At 43.1% G+C, this 27,799-nt stretch overlaps 1 protein-coding gene across 3 annotated transcripts in view; it reads right to left on the minus strand.

The window, feature by feature from the left end:
• Positions 1–1,170: 1,170 nt before the first annotated feature.
• Positions 1,171–27,799, minus strand: part of Cpvl (carboxypeptidase vitellogenic like) — a 104,135-nt gene continuing 77,506 nt past the window's right edge. For all 3 annotated transcript variants that reach the window (XM_021191436.1, XM_021191435.1, XM_021191434.1), the window contains 2 exons: positions 21,673–21,855; positions 1,171–1,413 (listed from right to left, as the gene is read on the minus strand). In XM_021191436.1, the coding sequence (XP_021047095.1) occupies positions 1,303–1,413; positions 21,673–21,855 (294 nt within the window). In that variant the 3' untranslated portion in view covers positions 1,171–1,302. The remainder of the gene's footprint in view (positions 1,414–21,672; positions 21,856–27,799) is intronic.

Genomic DNA, 27,799 nt, shown 5'->3' on the forward strand with positions numbered 1-27,799 from the left:
TCTATTTTCAAATAAAGGGGAAAAAAATTTAATTCTCCAGTGAGCCAAAATCATACCTGAGTGATACATGCTCAAAACCTAAGTATGCTGTAGAATTTCAAAGACGTGTGTGCCAAAGAGAAATAAGCCCGGATGTGACAGTTTAGCCAGAAGAACATCAATGAATGTATATTCCCAAACACCTTATATCAAATTTTACTTCGAACAATGACATAAAATTAGATTGCTTCTTATTTATTGCAGGAAGGAGAGGATTTAAAACTCAGATTTAAAATGACTCGTCTAATGTGCCCTACAGGCTGTTTGCTGAATGTATACAATGCAACCAAGTTTACAAACTCCAAAAGAGAGAGAGAGAGAGAGAGAGAGAGAGAGAGAGAGAGAGAGAGAGAGAGAGAGAAGGCAGATTGAGTTCTCTCTGTGCGTCAGATTCCCTGCTTACAGAGAGTTAGCGGCATATCATTCTTTTCCACGGAAGGTTTCTGTCTCTGAGAACCGCAAGGTAACTTCTATGAGGAGACTTCCTGTGTTCAAAATCCCCTCTGGAGACTCATACCTACCTCCTCTCTTTGGGATGAACTGCTCAGCTGCTTTTGTTCCTGTACTACTCATCATGATCATCAGAGGCTGTTACAGCTTGAATCTGAAATGTCTCCACAGGCTCATGTTGCTAACAATTATTTACCAGGTGGTTAAACCGATTTTGGAGGCTGTGGAACCCAGGATGTGGGGGGCTCAGCTCTGAGGACCCAGGGGTGAACTCTGAAGGGAACAACCCAGTCCAGCTTTAGCTGTGCTTCCTGGCCCACTACTATGGGAACAGCCTCTCTACATACTCCTGCTGCCAGGGGCTGAGCCCTGCTCTGCTTTTCCTGCTGAGATGGGTTGAAACCTCCAGCCAAGGTTAGCTTACCTTTCCTTAGTTGTTTCTGGCTGCCAAGAACAATAATAAAGTCCCTAGGACAGATGTGTCATGAGATAAACCCTCTTAGTATTTACAGAACCAGATGATGTTATGAGTCTATCAATTTATTGCACTTTCTGCCCTAGAAGGGATTAGATATTCCATTAGTGCCTCAGAACCCATTTTTTTTTCATCCCATAAATCAACACACATGATTTTCACTTAAGTGTGCTCATGATCCCTAACTGTCATTCAAAAGGTCACATGTTTCAGGGAAACTTTTATTGATTAAAAAGTACCTTGAAAATATAAAAATGATATTTTTAATTTACATGACATCTTTAGTTTTTTTAAACAATATTCTTTTGTGATTAAGACTCCTGTTTCAGGAAAGTAGCTTATGAATTATAAGGTTCCCATCCTCTGTCATAGATGAAGCGATTGATCATATCAAAAGATCTCATTGGCTGGTCATAGGGCAAAATGTGTCCTCCACCTCGAACGATTACCTTGGAGATCAAAGACAAAAGAACACAGGGAAATAAATGGAAAGTATAAACTCAGATTAAATACTATTTTAAATATATGTGAAATTCAGAATAGTGTTGCTATGTAGCTCAGCGGTAGAGCCCTTACCTAGCGGGACTCCAGTCCTTGAGTTCTGTCCTCAGACAGAAAACAGAAATAAATACAGAACATTTCCTTCCCCAAGCCTTGGAGCTATATGCTCTTCTAGGGATAAGTTTCCTTAGAGTCCAGAACGTTTTTCAGCTCCAGTTCTTAGCTTTTATACCAATTTGCATCATTTTCCAAATGACTTCTCTTTCCCACTTCAGAGTGACTTTCTGCTCCCGAGCTCTAGCTGAGAGTGAGTGCTGTACTCTTAAGCTTTACCTGGATGGACCTTGAGTATCCCTATCTAGGATAAGGTTTTCCCATCTAGGTCAGGTGGCACCTGACCAGAGCCTACTCTGTCTTTTAATTAGCCAGCTAAGTCTCACCACTCACAAATCAAGGATGCCAGTCACTCAGCAGCTCTCAGAGGTAAGCGACCAAATGTGGTAGGCTTGTGATCACATATGTAAATGTGACAAGATTAATCTCAAGACTCCACAGATGGAAATAGCCTCATCCTCAGAAATGATGTATTTTGGGAGCCTCTAAGCTCATGTGTTCCAGATGTTCTGCGGGGGTCATAGTGTGCCATGAATTTTAAAAGGGTTATGCAAGCACTTAAACCATCACTCTAAGGTAGTTTTTAGTAAACGATTTCGATTCTCCCTGGACCTACAGATGTGGACCTAGCAGAAGAGGCTTCTCGGTTGAGGCTTTTTTCAGCGTCCAGAACACAGAGTAAGTCACCACGGGCTTGTGAAGCAGACCTGTCAGGGCAGACTTCTCAGGAGTCGCTGGGGGAAAAGATTCCTGCACTGACAGTGGTGGGCAGGCATGGGTACAGGGATGCAGGAATTCAGGGATGCACAAGTGCAGGGGTATAGGAATGTAGGGATACAGGGATGCAGGGGTGCAGAGGTGCAGGGGTACAGAGATGCAAGGGTGCAGGGGTGCAGGGGTGCAGGGGTGCAGGGGTACAGGGATGCAGTGGTGCAGGGATGCAGGGGTGCAAGGGTGCAGGAATGCACTGCCAGTAGAGGAATCTGTTTCTGTATGTACAGGAAACAACAGGCATGCACTTCTATATGCAGCCTCACTCATTAAGGAGTGGGATAAAATAGAGGAGAGTTGAACTGGCAAATAGCCACAGGATGCAGGCCTGCTGGGGTGTGCTGCGATGAACAGATTAGATGTTTGGGGACTTATTTTTAGTTCCAGGAAAATACAGTTAGCATGAAATTACATCTTTAATCACTTTAAGGGGTAAGATCCAGTCACATTTAGTGCATCCTCTATCACTAGTAGGTAATTGTGGATTATTCTCATTGTCCCAAAGCAAACAGCAGCTGATCCTTTGGCTGCCTAGTCCTCATCTCTGTGGTCTGACACCTGCTCCGTAGGCTTTCCGATTTAAGCTTAAGTCCTTTTGCTACCTTCATCACACACCCTATTTATAAAATCTTGGCTTCTAGCTATCTGATGGTAACTACTGGTCAAACTAAAATAAATATACACTCAGAAAAAGTCACATTGAAAAGATAAAGTAACTGAAGACAAGCATCAGAAACAAGCCACGGATCATCAGCAGACATCTCTAACGATGAGTGAAGCAAGAGCTGTTCAAGATAACTAGTGCACAGATCAAGGCAGGGCTGCTTCAGCAACACACAGCAGGAGCCAGTGACGGGGTTTCCCATTGCAGATTAGCAATGACTATTGAATGGGGGTGAAATGTGACTTCTAGATGCCTCAGTGGATCCAAATGTAGCTATCATAGTATTGCGTGTTGTTAGAGGAAGCCAGATGGAGCTTTGGTATGGGTTGGATCCATTATGGGACTAAGAAAAAGGACCTTATGGTCTGAGAGGTATGAGGAAGAGCAAAATCCAAAGAAAGGAAAGTACAGGCTTGACCCTGGGAACAATAAACTTCCCATTACATCCATGAGTGTCTGCAGAAGGAGGAAGAGCCAGAGACGGGAAAGCCTCAGTAGTCCAGCTGTTGGCTCCACTGAAACCCTCTCACCACTGAACTGAATAAAGTTTGACACCTTCCTCTGACCTTCATAGGTGACATGCGCATACAAGGTTCATAAACATGCAGACAAACATAGCCTCTAATACAAGCAATACATATAATGCATACATATACACATATATACATACAATAAAAATAAATTCTAATAAAACTGAAACTGAGAACAGACAGTATTATAGTAGATGAGACATACTAGAAGTAAAATACATTAGAAACAAAAGCTCGTGTTAATAGTTTAGTCAACAACATCCAGACTAAAGCATGGCTAATAGCAGCATAGCATACAAAGACAGAGAAGAAAGGCCAGGGACATCAGTGAATCTGATTATTCTTGGCTGGACTTCAAGGATAAAAACATAAGGGACTGGACAGGGGAGATACTGATTGGTAATAATTGTTCTGACTGTATAAAAGCTACCTGTTCTCAGTTTGGGGAAGCTCAAGCTAAATGAGATAAATCTTACCCGCCACGTCAGCAGCCATGAGAGAGCTTCCCACTCACTTCAGTTTTCATCTCCCCCATCATCATACGAGCCCCTCGCTCACTCTGTGGTCCTGATGGGGACTTACATCAGCATCAGCATTGCTCTCTCCCTGAACACTGTGTCAGCTGACACCAAAGGGGACAGTGAAGTGTGGAGGGCGTTCAGTGCAGAGCAACCCAGAGCCTGGCTCAGCTGGGCTTGAGCCCAGCTTGGGGTATTTACTGTGACTTCCTGACCTTTACTTTCTTACTTGTAAAATGGAGATAAGACTTCAGGTCATCAGGTGTCCCACTGGCTCAGGACTGAGGGGTTTGGAGGACATAGGACTTTAGTTTTAAACATAAAAACAGTATCAGGCTATCTGGGATGGCTGGTCACTCTGAGGAGGAAGGGGGTCCATGGTGCCTTTGGAGAGTTCTGTCTCACAATATCATGTCAGGCCTTTCTTTTCGTGTGTTTTTTCTTAAATTTTGTCTTATTATTTTTATTTTTACTTTATTTTATTAGTATTTTTTTTTCTCTCTTTTTACTCTACAGGTCTGTGTGTATACATTATGGCTTCCGGGTCAGTGTCTTTATGGGATTCTTGAGTGGGCAAATGAACAGGTCTCTGGTTCCTGTGCCTTCTCTCTCCCCGAGTGCTTGTCTTGTCCAATTCCTATGCGTTGGTCTTTGTTTTATCTTATCTTTTGTTATCTTATATTTGATTTGATTATTGTCCTTAGAATCCTGTTTCTTTTGTAATGAGAGAGAGAAAGAGGTGGAGCCGGATGAAAGGGGAGCTGAGCAGGAACTGGGAGGAATAAAGAAAAGGGAAACTAATGGAGGTAGCATGTGAGAAAGAAAATTTCCAAAAAAAGGAAAAAAATGAAAAGAAATCAGAGCGCGTGCACATGAAAGAATAGCTGGTAGCCTGTCTACAACACACATCTTCCACTCCATTTGCTGACAGAGAAACATAAGCTTACAACATATTAACATACTTATTTAGAATAAAAGAATTACAATTCACTCATCCGGAGTGGAAATATTAATCTTCAAATGTATTTTGATTCCTATATCAGGGATTCCCTCTTGCCCTTGGGAGCAGGAGAGTGTTCCTCCATGAGCATGCTCAACTTAACTCCCTCCCTCCCTCCCTCCCTCCCTCCCTCCCTCCCTCCCTCAGAGCTTACTTACCCCTTTACTGCCAGCCCTAACATCCATCCTGGTCCTTGGTCCTTCTCTCCCTCCCCTCCCCCACTCCCCACAGGTAGTGCCAACCCCACTCTTGTTGCGCAACAGACAAATGACAAACAGGCAAGGAAGCAAGACCTTACTTGTCTTAGCAGAGTGGCCAGAAACTGTTCTGCCTTGTCCCTTTTTGAGAGCTTCACTTTATAACACAAGTGTTTGATGCAATTAAAAAGTTATTGAAACGTCCCTTCCAGTTCTTGTATTTGCTCTCCGTTGGAAGGAAGAAAGCACAACCCAGCTCATTATTACCCTCGCCCAGTACCTTCCTTCAGGGTCTGTATTTGTTTCTTTTGTGTGAGGGTTGGGGTGGGGGTGGGGGTGGGGGCAGCAGCTGAGACGCCGGTGCCCTCTAACAGTGGTGATGGCCTCACAGTGCACTGGCTATCACACACTGTGTGAGCCTGCCAACCCACCCAGACTTTACTTCCAGCCAAAAGCAAGATGGGGTGGTTCTGGCAGGGCTGAGCTGGGTGGGCCTTTCCTCCAGAATCAGAAGAGCCGATAGGACAGTTCATTGCTCAGTCAGAAGAGCCGATTGGACAGTTCATTGCTCAGTCAGAAGAGCCGATAGGACAGTTCATTGCTCAGTCAGAAGAGCCGATTGGACAGTTCATTGCTCAGTTCCAGACTTAGTAGCATAAACTTAGTTGAGGTGAAGGGCAACACCACAGAGCCTGACTAACGGTGCAAAGGAAGACCTTTGATAAACCCCCAGACAATGGCTCTCTTACATATTTGTCCTTCCCAAACAGTCCATTCTAGCATACGTTTTCTTTTTCAAAGTAAACTTAAGTGCCATTGTTTGGATATAAAGTATTCCCCAAACACTCATGTGTTGAGGGGTTGGTCCCTGGCCCTCCTGACTACCGGAAGAGAGATGGTAGAGCCTTTAAGACAGTGGGTCTCAACCTGTAGGTAGGGTTTGGCAGCCCCTTTGGCAAACCTCTATCTCCAAAGGTATTTATATTACGATTCATAACAGTAGCAAAATTGCAGTTATGAAGTAGCCACAAAAGTAATTTTATGGTTGGGGGTCACCACAACATGAGGAACTGTATTAAAGGGTCGCCGCAGTGGGAAGGTTGGGAACCTCTGGTTTAAGAGGTCTCAGTAGAAAGAAAGATCACTGGAGTTCTTGCCTTCAAAGGAATATTGGACTCTGGCCTCTTCCTGGTTTTTTGTTTGTTTGTTTGTTTGTTTGTTTTTGGTTCCTGGTCACCATGAAGTACCCAGCTTTGCCTTCCTTCCGGTCTCTCTAGGTTGACCGTGTTCCAGGACCACCGAGAGTGTGATCGGAGTGGCCTCAGCTTCTTTAACTCGGTTATCTCAAGGTGGTTTTGTTGCGGCAATGGAAAGTTACCACCACACTAAGAAATGTTCACTGAAACATAAGTTATAAGGCCCCAAACTTCGCCGAAACCCTGCCTCTGGAAATCAGATGGGCTAGATTTCAAGTATTTGCAGAAAGATGAAAAGACCTGTTACCTGCTTGCCTGCCTGCCCATACCTGCCCCCTGGATTCTGCTGTAACTGGCAGGAAGGAGAGTCAAGGTTACCCACCACATCCTGGCTGGTTGCATCTACAGCAGAGCACTGAACAGGCTCCAAAGCCGGGCTGTTCAGAGTAACATCAAACCAGGGTATTTGAATTTAACTGTAGTGTTGACCCACTACCTACATGGATCCCAGAATCCACAACTGGCCCCTGGGTCTCAGAGATTTGGGGTAGAGAACTTGCTAAAGGTTAGAATATTCCTGATGACATTTCCTGAAATAAAACAGTTGAATGCAGAGCCCAAAACTGTGAGGAGAGGCAGGTCCTTGGTCCAACTAACAGCATGGCAGTCACCATTATTTATTATCTGACTGTTTAGTATCTCCACAGAGGTTTGGGGACTGTTGGTTACACTTTGAATCCAAACAACAAAAAGTTACTGTTTAAAAAGCAAACCCGATTCTTTGCTGGTTCCCAAGAATACCATTAATTGTTAAAACCATTCTCCATGGGTAGACAATTCTCTAAGTGGTGGATCTCACAGGATTCACTCACTTCCCATTTAATGAAATGGTTCTCTTTCAAATTTCAATAGATTATTAAAACCCACTCAACAGATAAGAGAAAAGTATGCATTGTTGATTAGCTGCAATATATCAATAAATAGATCTGCTAGCCAGTGTATATTTTAAATCATACAATAAATGAGTTCCCAGAGTATTAACTAAGTGCAGTTCAGACAGCTTAATTTAGGAGCATTCTTGTTATGCTAAGCAGTCCTCCCTAATGAAAGAGAACCAAGGGCCTAAGGAGGAGGCTGCTGGCTAATGACTTGGGAGTGGCTATTGTTTACTGTTTCCTTTGTTTTCAGGAAGCGAGCTCTGTGTGCGGATTTTATTTTATTTTTTTAAAGCCAAGGAAGCCAAACAAAAGTCAAGAATCCAGTCTTTGAAAGGAGAGGATGCTGTCCTCAGCGGCAGGGCAGGATAACGAAGCCTTCAAGTTCTTTATAACTCCTTGTTCCAGAACGGGAACACAGAAGGGAAACAACACAGCCCCGGATTGTTCTAAACTATTCATTATCTCTGCATGTCTAGTCTGGTGCCTAGAAGACACCCTGCCCTGTCTAAGTGTGGAGAAGACATCACTTTCACTGGGAGATGTATTAAAATGCACACGCGCGTAGGAGAGGAGGCATGAGGGAGGGAGAAGGAGAAGGAGAGGAGAGACAGGTCTAAGGATGAAAATGAAGCAGTTTGGATTGAGTGTGCTCAGTGTCAGGGATTATGATGAGCGGCGTGCAAACAACCACGGCACACTATTGTGCCTCATGAGCCTTCATGTCCATCAGAAGTTGGCCCTCAGTGGTGCCCAGTGTAGTACATGCAGTAGGGGATGTACCTAATCAGAGCCCTAGGGAAGGAGAGGAACCAAGGAGGGCTTCCTGGAACTAGCATGAGAATTGAGTTTTGATGGGCAAAGGGGGATATTTCAGTAGCTAAAGCAGCAAGCACTTTATCAGGCAGGCGTGAGAACCTGTGGGGCTGGCTAGGCTCAGCACTTGTGACATGGTGTCTTGTTTTGTCCTAACTGGGAAGTGGGGAGAGCAGGTCTGAAGTCTGAGCAAGTCTTCTTTAAGCCAAGTAGAGTTTAGACTTCAGCCAAGGGAGTCAAGTTGGAAGCTTTAAGCGCGACCAGACTTGCATTTTGGAAAAGTACTGAGGCAAGGGTCAACGGATGAGTTTAGATCATAAGGAGCTCCTGGGAAAGGAAAGCATTAAACAATGGCAGTTATAAATACAACTTTAGCCGGCTCTTGCTCGGCATCCTTTAGAACACTGCCACAAGGCAACTGAGTTCCATTTGGGAATTTTCAGTGTGGGAAAGCCCTTATGGCGTTTCAATGCTCCCCTAAACGCCGCACTATTTTTATTGCTTTGTATGAATGCGGTGCCGCACTTTTTAAGTAGTTCTCTGTGGTTTCTATGACGAGCATGAGGGAATGAATTGAACCAGGCCAAGGAGAGCAGGAGACTACAAAGCAGATGTGAGAGATGCCAGCTGAGAACCGGGTGTGGGGGGGATGGGCAATGACAGCTCTCCTCCATTTTCTGGTAAGGCTTTCGGCAAAGCAGGATCCCAGCAGAGCAAACTGGCTGAATCCTGTCTCCTCCTTGTCTGGATGGACAGGTGATGGAAATGAGAAGGATTCAGAAAGAAAGAATCAGGTTCTCTCTCCTGCTGTTGAAGCCCAATGATCTGACTAGTTGCTTCTTGTTACTGACTAGTTGCTTCTTGTTGCCGACTAGTTGTTTCTTACTGCTGACTAGTTTTTTGGTTTTTTTGTTTTTTGTTTTTTGTTTTTTGTTTTTTTTATGGCAGAGCCACTGGCTGGTGGGGTAGAGTTGGAGGGGCGCTGAAGGAAGCCATTTCGGATTTTACTTTTTCTTGAATCCAGCTTGGGCAGGGGATATATAGAAAGAAACAAACTCTATTACAACCAAAGCATCCGGAGACATGGCTGCTCCACAGTCAGTGCAGTTGATGGGGGCCAGAAATGTAGGCAGAAAAGTAGGTCGAGAGGAAAAGAAAACTAACCGCAAGTATTAAGACACAGAAGAGATGCGAAGGCTCCCTCACATAAAAAGCCCAGGTAAGTCAAAGATAACAAGGAAGAAAACCTGTGTTCAATAACCGACCTCTTAGACTCAAGGACACAACCTATGTGGAAGACATAGGCTATCGAGTCATGCCATAGGCACAAAGCGTTGGGAGCAAGAACGTTCACAGTGAGACCATTTGTAGGCACAAAGTCTTGGGAGTGGCCTAAGGGTCCACCAGCAATAGATGGGTAAATAACACAATCGGATCGTGCACTGAAAAAGAACAGCAGAACTGAGCACATCAACATGGGCGACCCTAATATAACATGTAGGCTGGCACAAGTTATATTACCATAAAACACACACTGACTGGTCCCTTTATGTGGGCTTAAGCACAGAAAGACAAAACACATACTTGTAGAAAAAGATTATGTATATAAAAGATTCTTAACACAAATAAGCAAAGGAAGAGAATGATAAACTCCAAACACAAGACATTTCCTTCCAGAGGTAGTAGGGAGGGAAGGCCAGGGTTATAGGAGTACTGGATTTCTTATTCTGCCGGCAAAGAGAATGGAGTTCATCTCTGCTTTGTCTCACCTTTCCACAGCTGTGACTACCGGGCATGCCTTCAATTTTTAATTTTAAACTAGAAAAAGAAAAAAAACTGCCTACTGATACTGCCAAGCTCTCAACCAGGGATCTGTGGGAGACTTGATGCTTTTTCTGGTCTCCCATCAGAGAGAAGATGAGGTTAGACCCTGCCTCAACCCAGTTGGCGGGAAGGACTCAGCAAAGCAGAGCTGAAACAAAGACCAAAGCTGGAAGTCCCCTCACACAGCAGCTCCAGGAAGGCAGAGCTGCCAGAACCTAAACCTTGGGACTCCGGCTGCTGTGTAAAAAAATAAATAGTAGGAACAAAAATAAATACGGAGCTCCCCACCCTGGATAGTGCAGGCCCAGGAAGCCTGCTTTCTCATTTTGATGCTTGCCTGCTGCCTGCTACATTTCCCTTCTTCTTTTTTTTTTTTCCTCCCCATATGTTAGAAATTTGGTACAAATGAAAAGAAAAATGAAAGGCTGGGTGCTCTGCCCTTATTGTCAACAGGTGTGTTTCAGATCATTGTTGAACCCGGAGACTCGAGGGTTTGGAAATAATTCAATACTGGATGCGGGCATGGTGATGCACACCTGAATCCCCAGCACGGATGGAGCCGGAGGAATGTACGTTTGAGACTAGTGTAGGCTATAAGGTGAGCCCCTATCTCCAAACAGGCAACTAAAAGAAAATAGGAAAGAAATAACTTCTTGCTTAACCTAGATATTTTTATCAATGGAGCACTTTATAGAAAAATGAATGGCAAACTCTACCTCAGCTCTCCTTACTTCTAATTCAAATAGAGATGGTTTTTCCCCCACCACAGAGAAGCAATAGCTGGACACAGCTCCAGGTCAATCTGATAAGCATTACTGAAGTGATTTAATCGCTTGAACTTTTAACACATAATATCAGTGACTGACCCCGTGAACACAGAGGGGAGCTTCCTGTCCACTGAAAGCAGACTAATGTAGGAGACGTCTACACAAAGAGAAGCAAATACCACGTGTTCACTGGGTGTCCAACAGCGTGCAAAGTAATCAGTGGATATTATCTCAATAATCACAATACCAAATCTTCCTGTGAATTTTTCCTTCTCTCTTTAAGACTAAATATTGAGTGTATACTCAACAATAGTAATGCTCATGTAAGGGAAAACAGACCAGAGATGAACACCATTATCCTTGCCAGCCAGTTTAAGAAATCTAATGTGTCATGGGTGAGTAACCACTGGGACAAGTCAAATAGCTTGCCTGATGTCACCCGGCTAGGGAGTAGAGCAGTGACCTGCCCAGGCATAGCACGGTTGAGATAGGAAGTGTCCCTCAAAAGGCTCAAGTACTGATGGCCTTGTCCCTGGTTGATGGATCAAATCACTGGAGAAGTAATGGACCATCTGGATTCAGGTCTAAACAAACAGATAACTCAATCTACTGAGGAGTCTGAAATCTCATTATTGAGATTGAATGGCACTATTGAGAGGATGGACCAAGTCAAAGGAAGCAGGTGACTGGGAGCATGCCATCGAAGGGCGTGTCTCAGCCACTGTCCCATGCACTTTAGTAAGGCTGTGACTTTCAACTAATGCTGAGCATAAAAGTCATTTCCAGATGTCAAAAGCAGGACCTGTGACAGTGAATCTGCTATGAAAATAGCTCTTCTTCCTGGTGAGGCACTCAAAGACGCCGCTAGCGCCACTGGGATTCGTTTCCTACATTCAAAAGTAAAAGGAAATGCCGAATTTCATAATTCATAATGGAAGGAAATACTCTTTCAGCAAAGGGTTAGTAAAAATAAAGATACGGTTTTTTTTCTTCCAAGTTCAGCAACCTCTTGACTGTAAGCCATAGAAGACCCTTGTCCTACGCTGAGAAGCTTTGTGGAATAACTGGGAAAACACCATTAAGTTTACTCATTAAAAGACTACAGAGACTGAAACAATAGACTTTCTCCCCTTTGGCATAGAAATCTACCAGCCTCTTATAGTATTTGAGCAACAGTGAATAGAAAGGAATCCTCTGTGTCCAGTGGCCACTGGCCAGTGCTTTGGTTGAGAACCAACACTCTGGTTGGCATTTAAAGCAGACACTGCCCAATACAAGCCCTTCTCTGTCAGAGAGGAACACAGATGCATTACTATCTAAGACCACTACGCACCAAACCCCCCATAATTGCAGGACAGAACAAAACTGCTAGCTTTTGAGAAAGGAAGCTGACTCTCTGAATAAATAAGAGCATTTTTTTGTTTTTTTTGTTTTTTTTTTTCTACGAATCTAAACCAACAGCCTCCCAGTGATTTGAGAACAAGGCCTACTTGTAAACCAAAAGTGAATGGCAAGAACAGAAGGTGGAAATTTAGCTTAAGTTTTTGGCTGAAGGTTTTTGTGAATCGAGGCTGTAATGTGGACTCTAGTGACAAGTAGAGTCTTCTAATATTGTGACCACTTGCTGGCGTTTCAGGAGTAGCACTGTGCTCTCTGACTTCTAGCTAGAAAGCTAGTCAGTAAAATAGGCTGGGATTTAGTAATATCTTTGTGGGTCAGAGGAAGTTTGTCCACAGTCACCTGAGGCTCCTGCAAGAGGGAGGCTGAAGTAGGGTCAACAGGAACCAAAGACAACATAGTTTCTATTTTCAAATTCTTTGCTATTCTTTGCCCTAAGAAGAATCTGACCTTTGTATAGGATTTTTTTTTTTTTTACAAAGACAACACAGTAGAAAAAAGGTATTTTGTGACTTTTGACCGCAGACCTTAGAAGGAGGAGACCTTAGAAGGACGGTAAACTCTCTGGTCTCAATTTGAGAGGCCCGCTGCCATGCTGTAAGGAGTTCCAGGCTAGCATACTACCTAGGAGGCTCCAAAGACAAATCTCCAGAGAGGGACCCATGCTGGCTAGCCCAGCTTTAGCCAAGAACCAGATGGATACAGATGTGTGTGTGTGTGTGTGTGTGTGTGTGTGTGTGTGTGACCTCAGCCTACCCTGTCTGAACCAAAACACCCAACAGAGTCCAATCTGTCCACACGCTTGTGAGAAATAATAAACCGTGGCTGTATGCCACCACATTCTGGAAGCATTTGTTATTACACAGTAAATAACACGGGGGTGGGGGAAAGGGAGAGGGAGAGAATATTAAAAGCCAAGACCCAATCCATCTTTCTTTGCTCTTAAGTTAATTTTTATTAGCATTCAGAAGAGGGTTCATTGTTATGACTTTTGTGCATACATAGTTTGACAACATACATACCTTGGTCTTATGAATAGCCTGCCCTACTATCTCTCTAAGGCAGAGAGAAGACAAATGTGTACTGAGCTTGGACAGTTCGTAGATCACACAAAACAAGAGAGACAGTTTCCTATGTGGTCCTACCTAAACCACCAGCTCCCACTGTCTTATCCTCCAGGGCAGCGAACAGTCATGGGTATCATCTGGCAGCTAAGTATGGTCAGACTCTTGTCAAGGGATGCAGTGAGTGGAATTCTTCATCTGGCAGTGTCCCAGCCCTGAGCCTTTCTCAAGATGATGATCACCTTGACCTGCCCACATGTGATAGCTGAGTGGCTGGAATATTTTAACCTATGAGAAACATCCTGATGAAAGTCCTCTCCCATTGCCCCCTCTGGCTGATCTTGCCTGCATCTTATTTTATCTTCCATCTTTCTAGCCCTCCTTTCCTGCTTCTACCATTGGTCCCTAGGAGCCAATCCCTAAAGTCCTTAACATCTGCTTTTGGAGACCCCGAGTATAGCTTCCATGTGGTCTTATTCTTTGCCAGTGATTTCACTGACAAAACAAACCAAAAATCAAACAAACAAACAAACAAAAATTCCCAGGTGTAATGGTTTGTATATGCTCGGCCCAGGGAGTGGCACTATTAGAAGGGGTGGCCCTGTTGGAGTAGGTGTGTCATTTTGAGTATGGGCTTTAAGACCCTCATCCTAGCTGCCTGGAAGCTAGTATTCTGCTAGCAGCCTTCAGATGAAAATGTAGAACTTTCAGCTCCTCCTGCACCATACCTTCCTGGAGGCTAACATGTTCCCACCTTGGTGATAATAGACTGAACCTCTGAACCTGTAAGCCAGCCCCAATTAAATGTTGTCCTTTATAAGAGTTGCCTTGGTCATGGTGTCTGTTCACAGCAGTAAGATCCTAAGATACCAGGTCTGGAGACATAGAACCCAAGAATCAGGACACACCTCTCTACAGAAGGCAACAGTGTTGAGGGATGGGTAGGAATGAAGATCTTTTTTAAACAAGTGCTGTAACAAATCCAGGGCACATTCTGAGTATTAATCTATATCTGATAATATAGATTATACATAGGTATATTTGTTCTGAATATTTTTATTTACTGTCTTCTCAGAAAAGTTCCTAACAGGACACTGTGTTTTCAGGGTCTCCCTGGCCTAAACCCATCCGATCACTGTCATTTGAAAGTTCTCCTACAGCTGTAAATATGCCTTTAAAATCTCTTAGCAACTTCCAATTGCACAAACACTAGAGCATATACCCCTGAGACCAGCACCAGTCCCCACTACTCTCTCTAGTTCTTTCCCAGCTCTCCTTCAGCTTTGGACCTTGAGCCAATGTGCTCTGCCCAGCTCAGGTCTCTTATCCAAGCCCCATCCACATTCTCTCCACTTACTTAGTATGTTCTGACATTTGTTAGTTAATTCATATCCCAGGTTCCTAGTTAAACCTCTTCTTACCAGTGGATGAAGTTGTCCTCACCTCCAACCCAGCTCTACAGTTTTCTTGAAACCCAGCGTCCTATGTCTACAGGGCACTGTCACCACCTGGGATTCAGTCGATGCTTTAATTAAGACAGTCAAGTCTACCGTCTCCAAGGACTCCTGCCCCAGGACACTGTGATTTCCACCTTTCCATCATCAGGTATGAAGTAAGAAATCAGGGGGTCAGAAGCAGGACTCTTAGAATCCTTTTTCAGCAACAGTAAGAAATGGGACTAAGAAGCGAGAAGAGGAGGCAGCAGTGGTGGTTTGAATGGGAGCACCCCTCGAGTCCTGGAGCACTCCATCCTCAGTTGGTGGCACTATTTGAGAAGGTTTGGGTGGTGCAGTCTTGCTGGAGGAAGTGTGTTACCAGGTATAGGGTTTGAGATTAAAAGCCTTGTGCCCTTTCTCTCTTCTCTCTCTCTCTCTTTCTCCTCTCTCTCTCTCTCTCTCTCTCTCTCTCTCTCTCTCTCTCTCTCTCTCTCTCTCTCTCTCTCCCCCTTCTACTCACATTTGAAGATGTGAACCCTCAGCTATGTGCTCCCCCACCACACCAGCTGTTTGCTGCCATGCTTCTCTTCCATGAAGAACTCTCACCACACTGGAACCATAAGTCCAAATTAAATCTTAATTCTATGAGTCACCTTGACTGTGGTGTTTCATCCAGCAATTGAAAAGCAACGAACATGGAGACGACTTATACTTAGCTTCTGGTACTTGGTGTCCTCACTTGGACAGTGAGATCTATGTTCCAGTTGTAAGAAGCTACCTAGTTGAAATAACTCATCCCTCGGGTCCTAAATGAATGTAGATTGATTCTGATACTGAAAATGTGTAATACAATACTTATGGCAAGTAAATTTGATTTATTAATTATGCAAAAGTTAATGTTAACAGAATTCTCACTCAGAAAAATCTACTGAAGAATGAAAATAGGTAACTCAAGATTGAACAGTCTTCACACGGAGAATAATTAGTGTCAATAAACATTTTCAGTAAAGATTCAAAACTGGATGTGATTAAACTGTTTTCTTCAAAACATTTAGCTTAGTGACATTTAAAATAGAAACATGTTCCTTCATCAATGGAGCTAGAAACCTAAAAAATTTTAATAGAAAATTTAAAAATTTTCTCAATGAGTCAAAATAACCTTGGGGGGAAAAATCTTTGGGGCCCAGGAAACTGAGTCAGGGGGATCACAAGTTTAAGGCCAGTGTCAGCAGTGGAATGAGAACTTATCTAAAAATACAAGTAAAAAGGAGCCAAGGATACAGCTCAGAGGCAGAGCACTTGCCTGGCATAGGAAAGATTCCAGCTCTGAAGCAAACAAAAACCAACGAATGAATCATCCATGAGCTGGCATGATGTCTTCCTTTCCTACCTCCAGTCCTTCATCCCCAACAACCACCAAGCAGCTCCAAGGCACTGAGCAGGAGTTGGTGGAATGGGGTTTAAATCCATTCCCAGCATGTTTAAATCATATATGCAGAATGCAGGTTCCCTGCTGTGAGGCAACCCCCTCACTGTAGCTAGCCTATGTGGACCTCCTGCTTCTTCTGTTCATCTTTTGGAAAGCAACTCAGTACCATTTTGTTTTTCAGTGTGTCTTGCCTTCACAGAAAGAGTCAGATGGCTTAGTGTGATAGCAGCCATGGTTTTCTGACTGGTGAGTAGCCAATTCCTCTTTCTACCTCTGTGACACACACTGCCCTGAGCATCAGTCTGGCTGCCTTAGTTGGTAGATTTGTGCAAGATGTAAAAAGGACATTTGTACAGTCTCAGGTAGTGTAGCAATTAGCAAGACTGATGGGTGGGCGTGTCCAGGAACAGGTGGCTAAGGAGATCTCTGTGTGCTTCTGAGATTTACATCTCTCAGATGAGCATGGTAGATCGGGGAGGTACCATCTTCCCTTCATAGCTCAGAGTACATAACTGCCCCCGTAGCCCAGATATCAATATCTAGCTTCCCCTTATGGGCTGGCTTTGAATGAAAAGTACTTTCTTAGATCATGAATTCCACCCTTTATAATTTTCCTTTTGCTATATGCATTCTTGTAAGCAACCCCTGTAATAACAATAAAAGTAGAAAGAGCAACGCTCTCTGTGAACCATGTCAAAGGTTCCTGGCAGGACGACAGAAGGGACACCTGGGAAGTTTATGATCCAGACACTGACTAATTTCGCCTCTGGAGATGATACTCTCCCACCTCGCAGGATCATGTTTCTCTGGTGTCTCCCCCTTCTAAGAGCAGGAAGGACATTGAATAAAGGCCCTACCTTTATGCATTCATTTGACCTTAGGTGCATACAAGTCACACACAATGCATTCATAAGGGGTAGGTAGGGTTATAGTAATTGGATAAGTGTGTTTGTACATGTGTATGCACAAAATGTGGTCAGGGGCAAGTAGGCTACATGAAATCTTCAAAACATGAACAACTGGGTTAACCAACATGTTTAAAATAGAAATTTTTCAAAAAAGTATACCGAACCAAAAGAAAGACCAGTAGAAAAGAAACTTGAAGCATAAAGAAGAATGTGGTGGCATGGTCTTCTTTTCTGCTTTGTTGTTGCTGTTGTTGTTGTTGTTGTTGTCATTATTGTTTTGGGTTTCTCTGTGTGTGTGAATCTGTATGTATGTGTCTGGGGTGATTTGGGGGGGGGGATCTTTTGGTAATAATTTTTCTTTCTTTCCAGTTTAGAGATCAAACCCAGGGCCTTAGATGGGTGAACACCCGACACCTAAACACAATCTTAGGGAGCAGACAGACAGACAGACAGACAGATAGACAACAGAGCATGACCATCCCATGAAGGAGTAGAAGCTGAGAATTGTATAAATTTGACAACATCAACAACAAAAAAATACACCAACTCAAAACATTAGTTTCTAAAAGCTAAAGGAACCCAGGCAGGATGCATACCCAGCGTCCTAGTTTCTGCATGGTGGAAACAGCATGGAGAGGAGGGTTTACTCAGATTATGTGTCCTGCCAAGAGTGGTTCACGGAGGGAAGCCAGCACAGGAACTCTAGGCAGGAACCTGGAGGCAGGAAGTGATACAGGAGCCGTGAGGAGCCCTGCTTGCTTCCCCTGGCTTCCTGCTTTGCTTTCTTATGGACCACATGCCCAGAAGTAGCACCACCCACAGTGGGCTGGACCATCTCACAAGGGTCCTTACCCAAATATAAATAAATAAATAAATACATACATACATACATACATACATATATACATACATACATACATACATACATACATAAATACATTTATACATAAATACATAAATAAGCAAGCCTTACAGACCTACAGCCATGTCTGATGAGGGCATTTTCTCAATTGCCACCGTCTCTTCCCAGGCGTTCTAGCTTGTTTCAAGTCAGAATAAAACAAGACAAGACCCACTGACTGCTGACAGCAAGAGGGACCGTCATCCTTATACCTTAAACGTCAGAACAGCAGAATTGCTGGAAAACAGCACACAGGTGATCTTGAAAGGCGATAAGCAGAACAAAATCACCTTCAAAGCAGGGTCAAGAAAGCTAATGTCTGACGTGTCATCACAAGGGTACAGGAGAGGACAGAAGCCACAGCCTTCAGGAGCTCACAGAAAACAACTCAATCCCATTGCACTAGACACTGCCTTCCCAAGCAAAGGAGGCAGAAAGGTACATACAAGCAAAATAGAGAGCATGCTGTCGATGTACATTTTAAAAATAAATACTAAAGAAATATTTTTGAAGGGACAAGAAATGCACAAAAGGCTGATGTTTTCTCACAGGTTAAGTGTGTGGTGGATTCTCAGTGAGTGCAGGTTGGACCAAATGCTGTAAGCAGTGCCTGTTTAAAGGAGACATAGAAGTGTTGTGTTTTTAATAGCAAAAACCCTGGGAAATAGGCAAAGATGTAACTCTTCTGAGGTTCTCACATTTATCTGAGAAACAGTAAAATTCTAAATTATATTAGCATTAAATAAGCCTAGCATTCATATTGTTCTAGTACTGTTAAAAAAAACAACAATTTCAAAAGAATGATATTCGATACAAATGTATTGATTGAAATAATAAAATGACATAAAGCTCCAAGGAGTTTTAAACTAAAGGAAACAGAAACATGGAGCCAAAGGAACACTACAACAGGACAGTAGATTTAAAAATCAGTGATGATATTAAATGCAAATGTGCAACTCTAAATTCAAAATATTGTCAGGATCCACAAAAAATAAAACCCACTATACTGCATTAAAAAGTATGTCATAAATATGGCGCTATAAAATGACAAGAAGGGAAACTGATAAAAAGAAAAATATCCCATGTGCACACTTTCAAAAGAAAGCTGGCATACTTGCTCTGCCATCAGTCAAGTCGCCTTAAGATGAGAAGCATTGCTACAAACAAACAGGATAGTTCATAGCAAAGGAAGATTTAGTGCCAGGAATGTGGAGCAGGGAGTCTGTGGCTGTAGGCAGCGAGCGGCTCGAAGGAAAAGGAAACACGGAACAAGCTTCAAGTATGGCAGCAGATTTTGAGAGATCTCTCTTGTTAACTGTGGGCAAGGAAAGATAAGGGAGGGAGGGAGAGATGGAAGGAAGGGACACACCCACACCCACAGAGGAGTGAGAGAAACAGAGATAGAGGAGACCAGAGACACACAGAGAGAAAGAGACGGGGTGAGGTGGGGAGAACTGTTCTACACAGCTATAAAGCCTGTGAACTACAATGACCATCAGGGCCGGCAACATCTGAGGGGGTGAGAGTAGATTTTCTTTGGCCAACCAGCAGCCATCCAATTAGGCTGAAAGCCCACTCAACAGGAGACGCTTCATGCCTGACTTGATAAACCTAGCCAACCAAGCATCATGGCTGTTGAGGTCATAGAACTTAGAGAAGAACATTTTCCTGCCAGTTCTCTAAACTAGTATAACCACCAAGTACATTCTAAACAGAACACCTTCTGTCCACAGATGAGTGTATCTTTGACCCCTCATCAAAGAAGCTCCTTTTGTAGCAGATGGAGACATTCCAGAAATCGATAACTGATCAAATGTGGAGAACAACAGACTGGGCGGGGGTGCCTGCTGACAGCACAACCCCTATACCTAGAGTTCATGGAACGCTGTAGCAGAGGTTATGGAAAGATTTTAAGAGCCAGAGGATAGGACATCTGCTTCCAGATAGTGTCTTCTATATAAGACAGAGTTACACCCATGAAATTAACAATACAGCCACCTAAAGAAGACTCACATAAGGACAGTATCAGTTGACATTCCAGCATAGATGGAGGCAACCTCACAAGGCCCTAATCCCAAAGAGCTATAGCCAACTAGTGGCTAATAAGAAACTGAGTCAATCCTTTCAGAGATGAGTCCTTCATTAGGCTATATAGTCTCACGTAATCAGCCTTAAATGCCTGTACATATGTGCAACACTAGACCGACTCAGCAGGTTATATTCATATATTCGTATGTGTCTATGTGCATGTATAACAATAATTTGAAAAAGAAGAGGTCATGAACTTGGGAGGCACTAGGGGGCACTGGAATTATGGGGGGAGGCTGCATGGGAGTAATTTTGAATTCTCAAAATAATAAGTGTAAAAAATGTTTTTAAAAGACCTTGATTGACATAAGAAGCATTACAACTAACAACCGAAGAATGTGGTTGTTTTAAAAGTATACAGAAAACGTTTGTCAAAACAACCACTTTGAAAGCCAGAAAGTAAATTTTAAATGGTTGGAACCAGAAAGGATGTGTGGGTTTTTAAACCACAAAGCTACGATAGAGTATATCCCCTTCTGCTTATAGTAAGTGCAAGAAAGGAAGAGTCAAAATGCTTGAAAATTAAACAACACAATTTAAAACAGCCCACTGGCCGAAGAGGATAAAACACAACGGGAATTGTAAATACCTTAAATCAATGAAACTATAATGAATTTCTGTGTAGACTTAATACCAAGCTTAACATATATATAACAGACATTGAATGTGCATATAAAGTATACGCTGAAGCTTCAGCGTCTAAGCCTCTGTCTTAAAGAATTTTAAACGATGGCAAATGACTCACAATAAAGATAATAATATGATAAAGGCATACATAATAAAATAGGACACAAAACTACAATGGAAACATCAACAAAGGTAACATTATTTGTTACTTGAAATCAGTAATAACTTCGTTTTGCCTCAGGCAAGAGAGAAATAAGTTACTGATATCACTACAGGTCTTTAGGAGGAATTAAACAAAAGTTGTAGGAGCTGATAAATTCTAAGGTGATTGAGTAGTTTGTGGAAGAAAAACCCTAAAGCCTATAATAATGTTTTCTTAGAAACAGGAAAATTGTGTTAAACTGAATACATGATTTGAAGTCTTTTCTTAAGGAAACCTTCATGGCCACACGGCCTTACTTGTACAGTTCCCTAACACCAGACCCTGGAATGGGAGATAATGACTGAGGCATATTACAAAATTCACAAAAGACTGTTTTCAAATCTCAAAGAAAAAACTCCAGGAGTAATAATTAAGCCCTGAGTGGAAGTCACTCTGCAGAGACTGCGGGTCAGCTGGCGAGAGATCTCATACTATTATTTCTCCATATGGCTTATAAAAGCATGTTCACATATGGTGGGAGTAGGTTTCACTGAATTTTCTTCAAATAACTGGTCAAGTTCCCTTTGATTCCCAAACAGACTGGGATTTTCTCATTAACGCTACTCCACTTTGAACTTTTCTAGCATTTTATTATGTCTTCCGAGATGCCTAGACTTCTGTCTGTGATGACATCTGTGACCTTAACTTTGATAATGGTGCCACATCATCTCTGTTGAAGAGAGGGCTATAGAGCACACATACTTACACCTTGACTGTTTTATGACTTTGCTTACAGACAGCCATAGCTTACTGGCCTTTGTGCTTTGTGTTTAGGTTTACCAACCTAATCCCACGACCTGTGTGCCCCAACTGTTTGCATACCTGATGGAATTTACCCACGCGCCGCACATAACCGGCCACTTCGTTATCAGATTTGAAGATCTTCCAGACCTTTCTGCGTGCCCTTCTGTATGCTCGTGATCCCTTCCAGTCCATGGCCAACAAGGAGCGCTCTGTCAGGGCAGCGGCCACAATGATGTCCAGTTGGCCATTGTAGATGAGAACCTGAAATGAATTCCAACCGTCAGCAAACATGGAATTCAGAAGGAAAGTCAAGGGACAGATTCAGGGATGGAGGGTGAAACTGAAGCAGACATAGGTCCCTAGAGGCTGCCCTAGCAGATCTGATGCTCACTTGCTCCCAGATCACCACACACACCAACAACCTGACAGAAACTCCGGTCCTGTCTCAGCTAGTGACAGCCTTCCAAAATTAACTTATAAAGGCAACAGACAGCTGTGTCCCAAAAGATAAGCAGAGGTTTTCCTGAATTCCATACAATGTTGATCTGTCCAGTCTCCAATTAGGTCTGAATGCAGACCTCTGGTTGAGTTTTCAAATTGAATTTCACTGTGTATGCTTATTAGAGACTGACACTGAGCCATAAGCCAAAGTCTCCTTTTTTTTTTTTTTTTTTTTTGTGAAACTTTCTGACCTTCTGAAAGGACAGCTGACAGAACACCAAGATCAGACAATAGTAACTGCAAACTTTCACACAGGATGTTCCCTGAGCTAGGCGTAGATAGTGTGTTCACTGGGCAGGTATGCAGAACCACCCCCGCCCCTGGGCTGCAAGTTTCTCCCTCTTTACTTCCTCCTTCTTACCGCTTTTATTTTGTAACCTTGCTCACAATAAACAGACCTTGACAATCATTGCTTCATCTCCTCCTCCTTTTCAGGCATGGTCCCCCTCAGACCTCCCTGAAAAACTGGGTCCTGTAGGTCGGGACATATGCTATCTCTGCCTTCATGATGCAGCCTTCTTAAAAGATTTAAACAAAATTTAAAAGCTCTGTGTGTGTGTGTGTGTGTGTGTGTGTGTGTGTGTGTGTGTTCATGTGTACATAAACAAGGAGGTTACATTGTAATGGAACCAAGCGATACTACACTTTGAATTCCATATTCCTCAGTCCTCCTGTGTCAGGTTTGAAGCAATTACAGCTTCTTGAAACAGGAAGATAGATGCAAACTCTCAAATCCATTGGCCCCATGCTACTTCTCAGGCTCCTTTGCCTTACTATATCATATCCATCCATGCAAAGGAAGTCCTTCCTTTCCAGAACAAATCTTTCCCTCCCACATAAATGGAGACCGTAGAGAATGCCGAGACAGCTTGCTTTCTCCCACACAACTCAAAACTTACATAGAAAGGACTTATAAATATGGATACTTTCTGTTTCCAGTAACCCCATTTTGCACTCTACAGAAAGAAAGAAAGAAAACTAAGAGGCATACAACTATGCATGTTGAGTCTCATTATAACCAAGAGCTTAACAAAAGCCAACAGCCTGTAACTGGTGAGTAGCTAAGTGTTCGGTGGCTTTGGAGTTCTCTGGACTGTTGTAAAGTTAAGTGAGGTGGGATACGCTTATCCTAGATTTGAAATACGAATGCTGAAAGTCAGACATACGCCATATTACAATTACCTCACACTCTATACAAACACACACATGTGAAAGGAAATGTTTGGAAAATAATATGGTTCCTTAATTCACGCAGTAAAGCCCTGAGCCACTTCTTCCCTTACCCTTTGTACTTCTGACATCGCTTTTGTGGTACTAACCTCATCATAACTATAAAGCATAGACGTTTCACCCAAAGGAGAGGTTTTCCTAGATTCTGTGCAACCTTTGATCTGCTCTCAGGCTCTGTTTTGGCCTGAGTGGAGACCTTTGGTTCTGTCTTCAAATTGGCTATCAAGTGATCGGCCGCATGTTTCCATCTCTGCGTGGCACAGACTTCCTAAAAGGCTTTAACGAAATTAAAAAGCCCGGGACTTTGACACACTCCCAAGCCTCAGACAGAGGTGGGATAGGATTCAGGCTAAGATGAAAGAGTCCTGGGCCTCCACCACAGGAACACTCAGCCTTTCATGTTGCTCAGTCACCCTCGCCACCCCCTCTCCAACACGGGAACCCAAAGGGAAAAGTCCTTGATAGATTTAAGGCCATTTTTAAAGATTTGACTCAACTGAGCAATAAAATATTTGCTATTGTTTATACAAAACACCGCCTCAAAGGCTCCCAGTACTTATGGCCTGCACAAAGCCTCCAAAGTATGGAAACAATTACCCTTGGTGGGGACCAGTGAACAGAGCTCAAATTCCTCACTGTTCTCAGAAGGCCTCATTATGGCTGATTAACAAAGATAATCATGTACAAAGTAAGTCTCCTTCCAGAGTTCAGTGAAAAGATGCGGATTAATTAGCAATTTGCCAGGTTGTCCTTTCATCTGGGTTGTTCATGGCCACACTGCAAAACAGCATCTTCTCAAAAGAACAAAACAGAACAAAACTAAAACAAAACAAAACAAAACAAAACCCCAGCATCTTCTCTCAGAAGTCATTGAGAGCTATGTTTTAAAAATATCATCACTGTATCTTTAATAAATTACACACACACACACACACACACACACACACTGTCTTCAGACACACCAGAAGAGGGCATACAGATGGCTGTGAGCCACCATGTGGTTGCTGGGAATTGAACCAAGGACCTCTGGAAGAGCAGCTGATGCTCTTAACCACTGAGCCATCTCTCTAGCCCTCATCACTGTATCTTAAAAACCAATGTAAAACTTTTGTTGTTGTTCACTTGTTTCTTTCTTCAGTCTTAAGGAACAATAACAGACGTCATAGCTTAGAGGCTTGTCTTCTCAGTGTTACAGGATATGTTTGCTGATCTAAACTGAGACACAGCCTATCCCTGACTGTTTTCCTTATTACTCCAAACTCTTCACAAACCAGAACAACTACCTTCTAGATCAAGGCAGTGAGGATCCAAGATGTATATTCCTGTGAGTGTGCGGAGTGATGTAGACAGCTCACTTTGGGGAGCAGGCAATGAATAGCCTCTTTTCAAGCCAGGGCAATTTTAATTTCTAAAAGGCACACAAATAAAATGCAGCAAAAGAGAAATCAAATAAATGCTTGTGATCATCTTGGTTGCCAGCTTGGCTAGCGTAAGAGAAGTCTAAATATTTTTGCTAAAGCATGATCCTGCATGTGTCTATGAAGGTGTTTCCAGAGATAACTGGGGTGTAGGTTAGTGAACTTAATGGGTGTCTTAGGTAAGGTTTTACTGCTGTGAAAGAACACCATAACCAAGGTAACTCTTATAAGGCCAACATTTAATTGGGGCTGGCTTACAGGTTCAGAGGTTCAGTCCATTATCATCAAGATGGGAACATGGCAGCATCCAGGCAGGCATGGTGCAGGAGGAACTGAGAGTTCTACATCTTCATCTGAAGGCTGCTAGCAGAATATTAGCTTCCAGGCAGCTAGGATGAGGGTCTTAAAGCCCACACCCACAGTGACACACCTACTCCAACAAGGCCACACCTTCTAATAGTGCCACTCCCTGGGCCAAGCATACACGAACCATCACAATAGGGAAACACATCCCTTCAACATTGAATGGTATCCTCTAACACACTGAGGGACCAGATGAAACAAAATATCAAGAATAGCGGGAGCCTGTGAGCTGCATGCTCCATCTTCAACAGATGCAGTGTTATTGCCATTGCTCAGAGACACCAGACTCAGGTTTTCAATGCACAGTCACACCTGTCACTTACTGGGGTTGGGGTGCATGGCTTCTTGGTCTTTATCAGCAACCTCAGGACTGAATGAGTAGGTCAGAGAGCCCAGGATCCAGCAGCAGTGAGTGGAGAAGCCCAGATAGATGCATGTAGTCAGGAAGCCATAAGTACATGCCATCTATCCACATCCAGAGAAACACGGAAGAGTTAGGGCTGTGCTGGGCACCACACACCCTGGCTGCTCTCACACTGGTCGACAGAGATCTAATTCTATCTGTCCTAGACTGAGGAGTTTCCCAGGGTCAGGACTTTCAGTGCTAAGAGCAGGGAGTCACACAAACTTTCCCGCTGGGTATGCAGGTAATCAAAGCAAAGAAAGTCTAGAGACAAGGAGAAGAGAGAGGCGTGAGATTTTAGCTACACGTCCTTGTCCATAGTACAGATTAAGCATGGAGCAAAGAAAGACAGTTGGAGCTGGTTTTTCAGAGATCAGAGATGAACCAGGCAACACCCTGAACACCCCAGCTCCCCACACACCTGCCTGTCAGCTGTGAGCCTGACAAAGGGCAAGTCATTCTTGGAGCATTTCCCCTGCTCTGTGGAGGGCTGGCTGGTTAGCTCAGTAGAACTGGTTGTTGTATACTAACATGGAAAGATGCTTATTGTATGGAAAAAGTCAATCAAAACCTGCAGCCTACTTGTTTATACTCTGTAATTGCCATGTTTTTAAACCATGTGCATCCTTTCAATCTAAGAGAGAATGAAGAAGCATGATGGCAGCTGCAAAGAGTCAAAGGATATTCAAGTTGTTTGTGCTTGATCGGCATCTGAGTCTTTTAGGCCACATGGTTTTAGTGCTGCCCTAATGAAAAACTGCATAACAGGCAGGGATACTTAGGGCAAGCCAGGTGCTGCAGTTTGACAAAGGATATGACTGGGGAAAGAACCAGCAAACTTCTAATACTACCAGTCCCCAGTTTTTCATAGCGACTAGATTAAACAACTTCATCTTGGTTCATAGATAACCTCGTCTCTAAACTGAAGTGTTCATGATGGAGCAGTTAAGTGATAAGGGTAGCAATTGTCTCTTCATCTTTGATAAAAGGTGGAGGGTGGACCAGTGGGTGACTCAGCTGGTAAAGTGTCTTGTCACAAGCTTGACTGACTGACTTACACCCCTGGAATCTATGCATGGAAGGAGAGAAATTTCTTCATTTTAGCTCTCTCTTATTACATCCATGTGTCTTGTGGCACAGACATCTAAGCGTTTATAGATACACACATACATAAATACATTTAAAAAGTGCAAAAACACGGCACAGCAAAAGTGTTTTAATGTGTATTCTGTGCATCCCTCTAAACATGGTGTTATTCTTACTGAGGCAGGGACTAAAGGCAATATAGCTACTGTGTTGCTATGGAAGCCATGAGTGTATGAGGTGTTTGGTGACTCATGGATCCCAGACCTACAAATTCTTATCTACAGCTCCTTCAGAAAGCAACGGAGTCCTTCTAAGGGAGAAAATGCTAACCCCTATGACTAAGTGATCAGTGTTACCAAATGCCCCTGGAAACTGCAGGTGGATGAATGTGAAACCCAATTCTTGCCTCCATTAGCAACCTTGGGCACTTTGTCCACCTCTCCTGAGGGTGGCTTTTCTTTGATTTTTATTATGATTTTGTTTTCAGTATGTATTCGTCATTAAAATCCTAGGTTTCATCATGATTTCTGTGTTCTATTCATTTTACCCCCACATCACTCTCCTATCAATCCGTTTCCTTCCTACTTCTTTACCCTGTTTACACACACACACACACACACACACACACCCCTATAATGTACATAGAAAAGAAAACTCCTGATATTTATTTACTGAGTATAGTTTCTTATAACATGATCTTTCATTCAATCCACCTTCCTGCAAGTGCAAAATTCTGTTCTCATTTCTGGCTCAATAAAACTCCACCCTGTATGTATCTATTCTCTACCCTGTATGTATCTATTCTACCTTTGCTTTATCTGCACATTCTGACAGACATCTAGGCAGAGTCCATAGCTTCACTGTTGTGGACAGTGCTTCAATAAACATGGATGTACAAGTGCCTCTGTGGAATGCTGGCTTTGCGTTCCTCTGTTATGTACCCAGGTGTGGTGCAGCTGTGCCATGTGGCACTTCTATTTTTAGTTTTCTCGGGAACCTCCATAATGACTTCCATAATGGATGTGTCAGCTTACACTCCCCCAAAACAACATAGAAAGTTCCATCACCAAGGCTACCCCGCCCTTGATCGCCAGCATCAGTTTTATTTTTTTACCATGACCATTCTCACGGGGGGACGGGGGGATGGAATCTCCACTGAGTTTTTTGTTGGTGCTGGTAGTGTGTGTGTGTGTGTGTGTGTGTG

This window comes from Mus pahari, chromosome 2 (assembly GCF_900095145.1).
Source record: "Mus pahari chromosome 2, PAHARI_EIJ_v1.1, whole genome shotgun sequence".
NCBI classification, from domain to species: domain Eukaryota; kingdom Metazoa; phylum Chordata; class Mammalia; order Rodentia; family Muridae; genus Mus; species Mus pahari.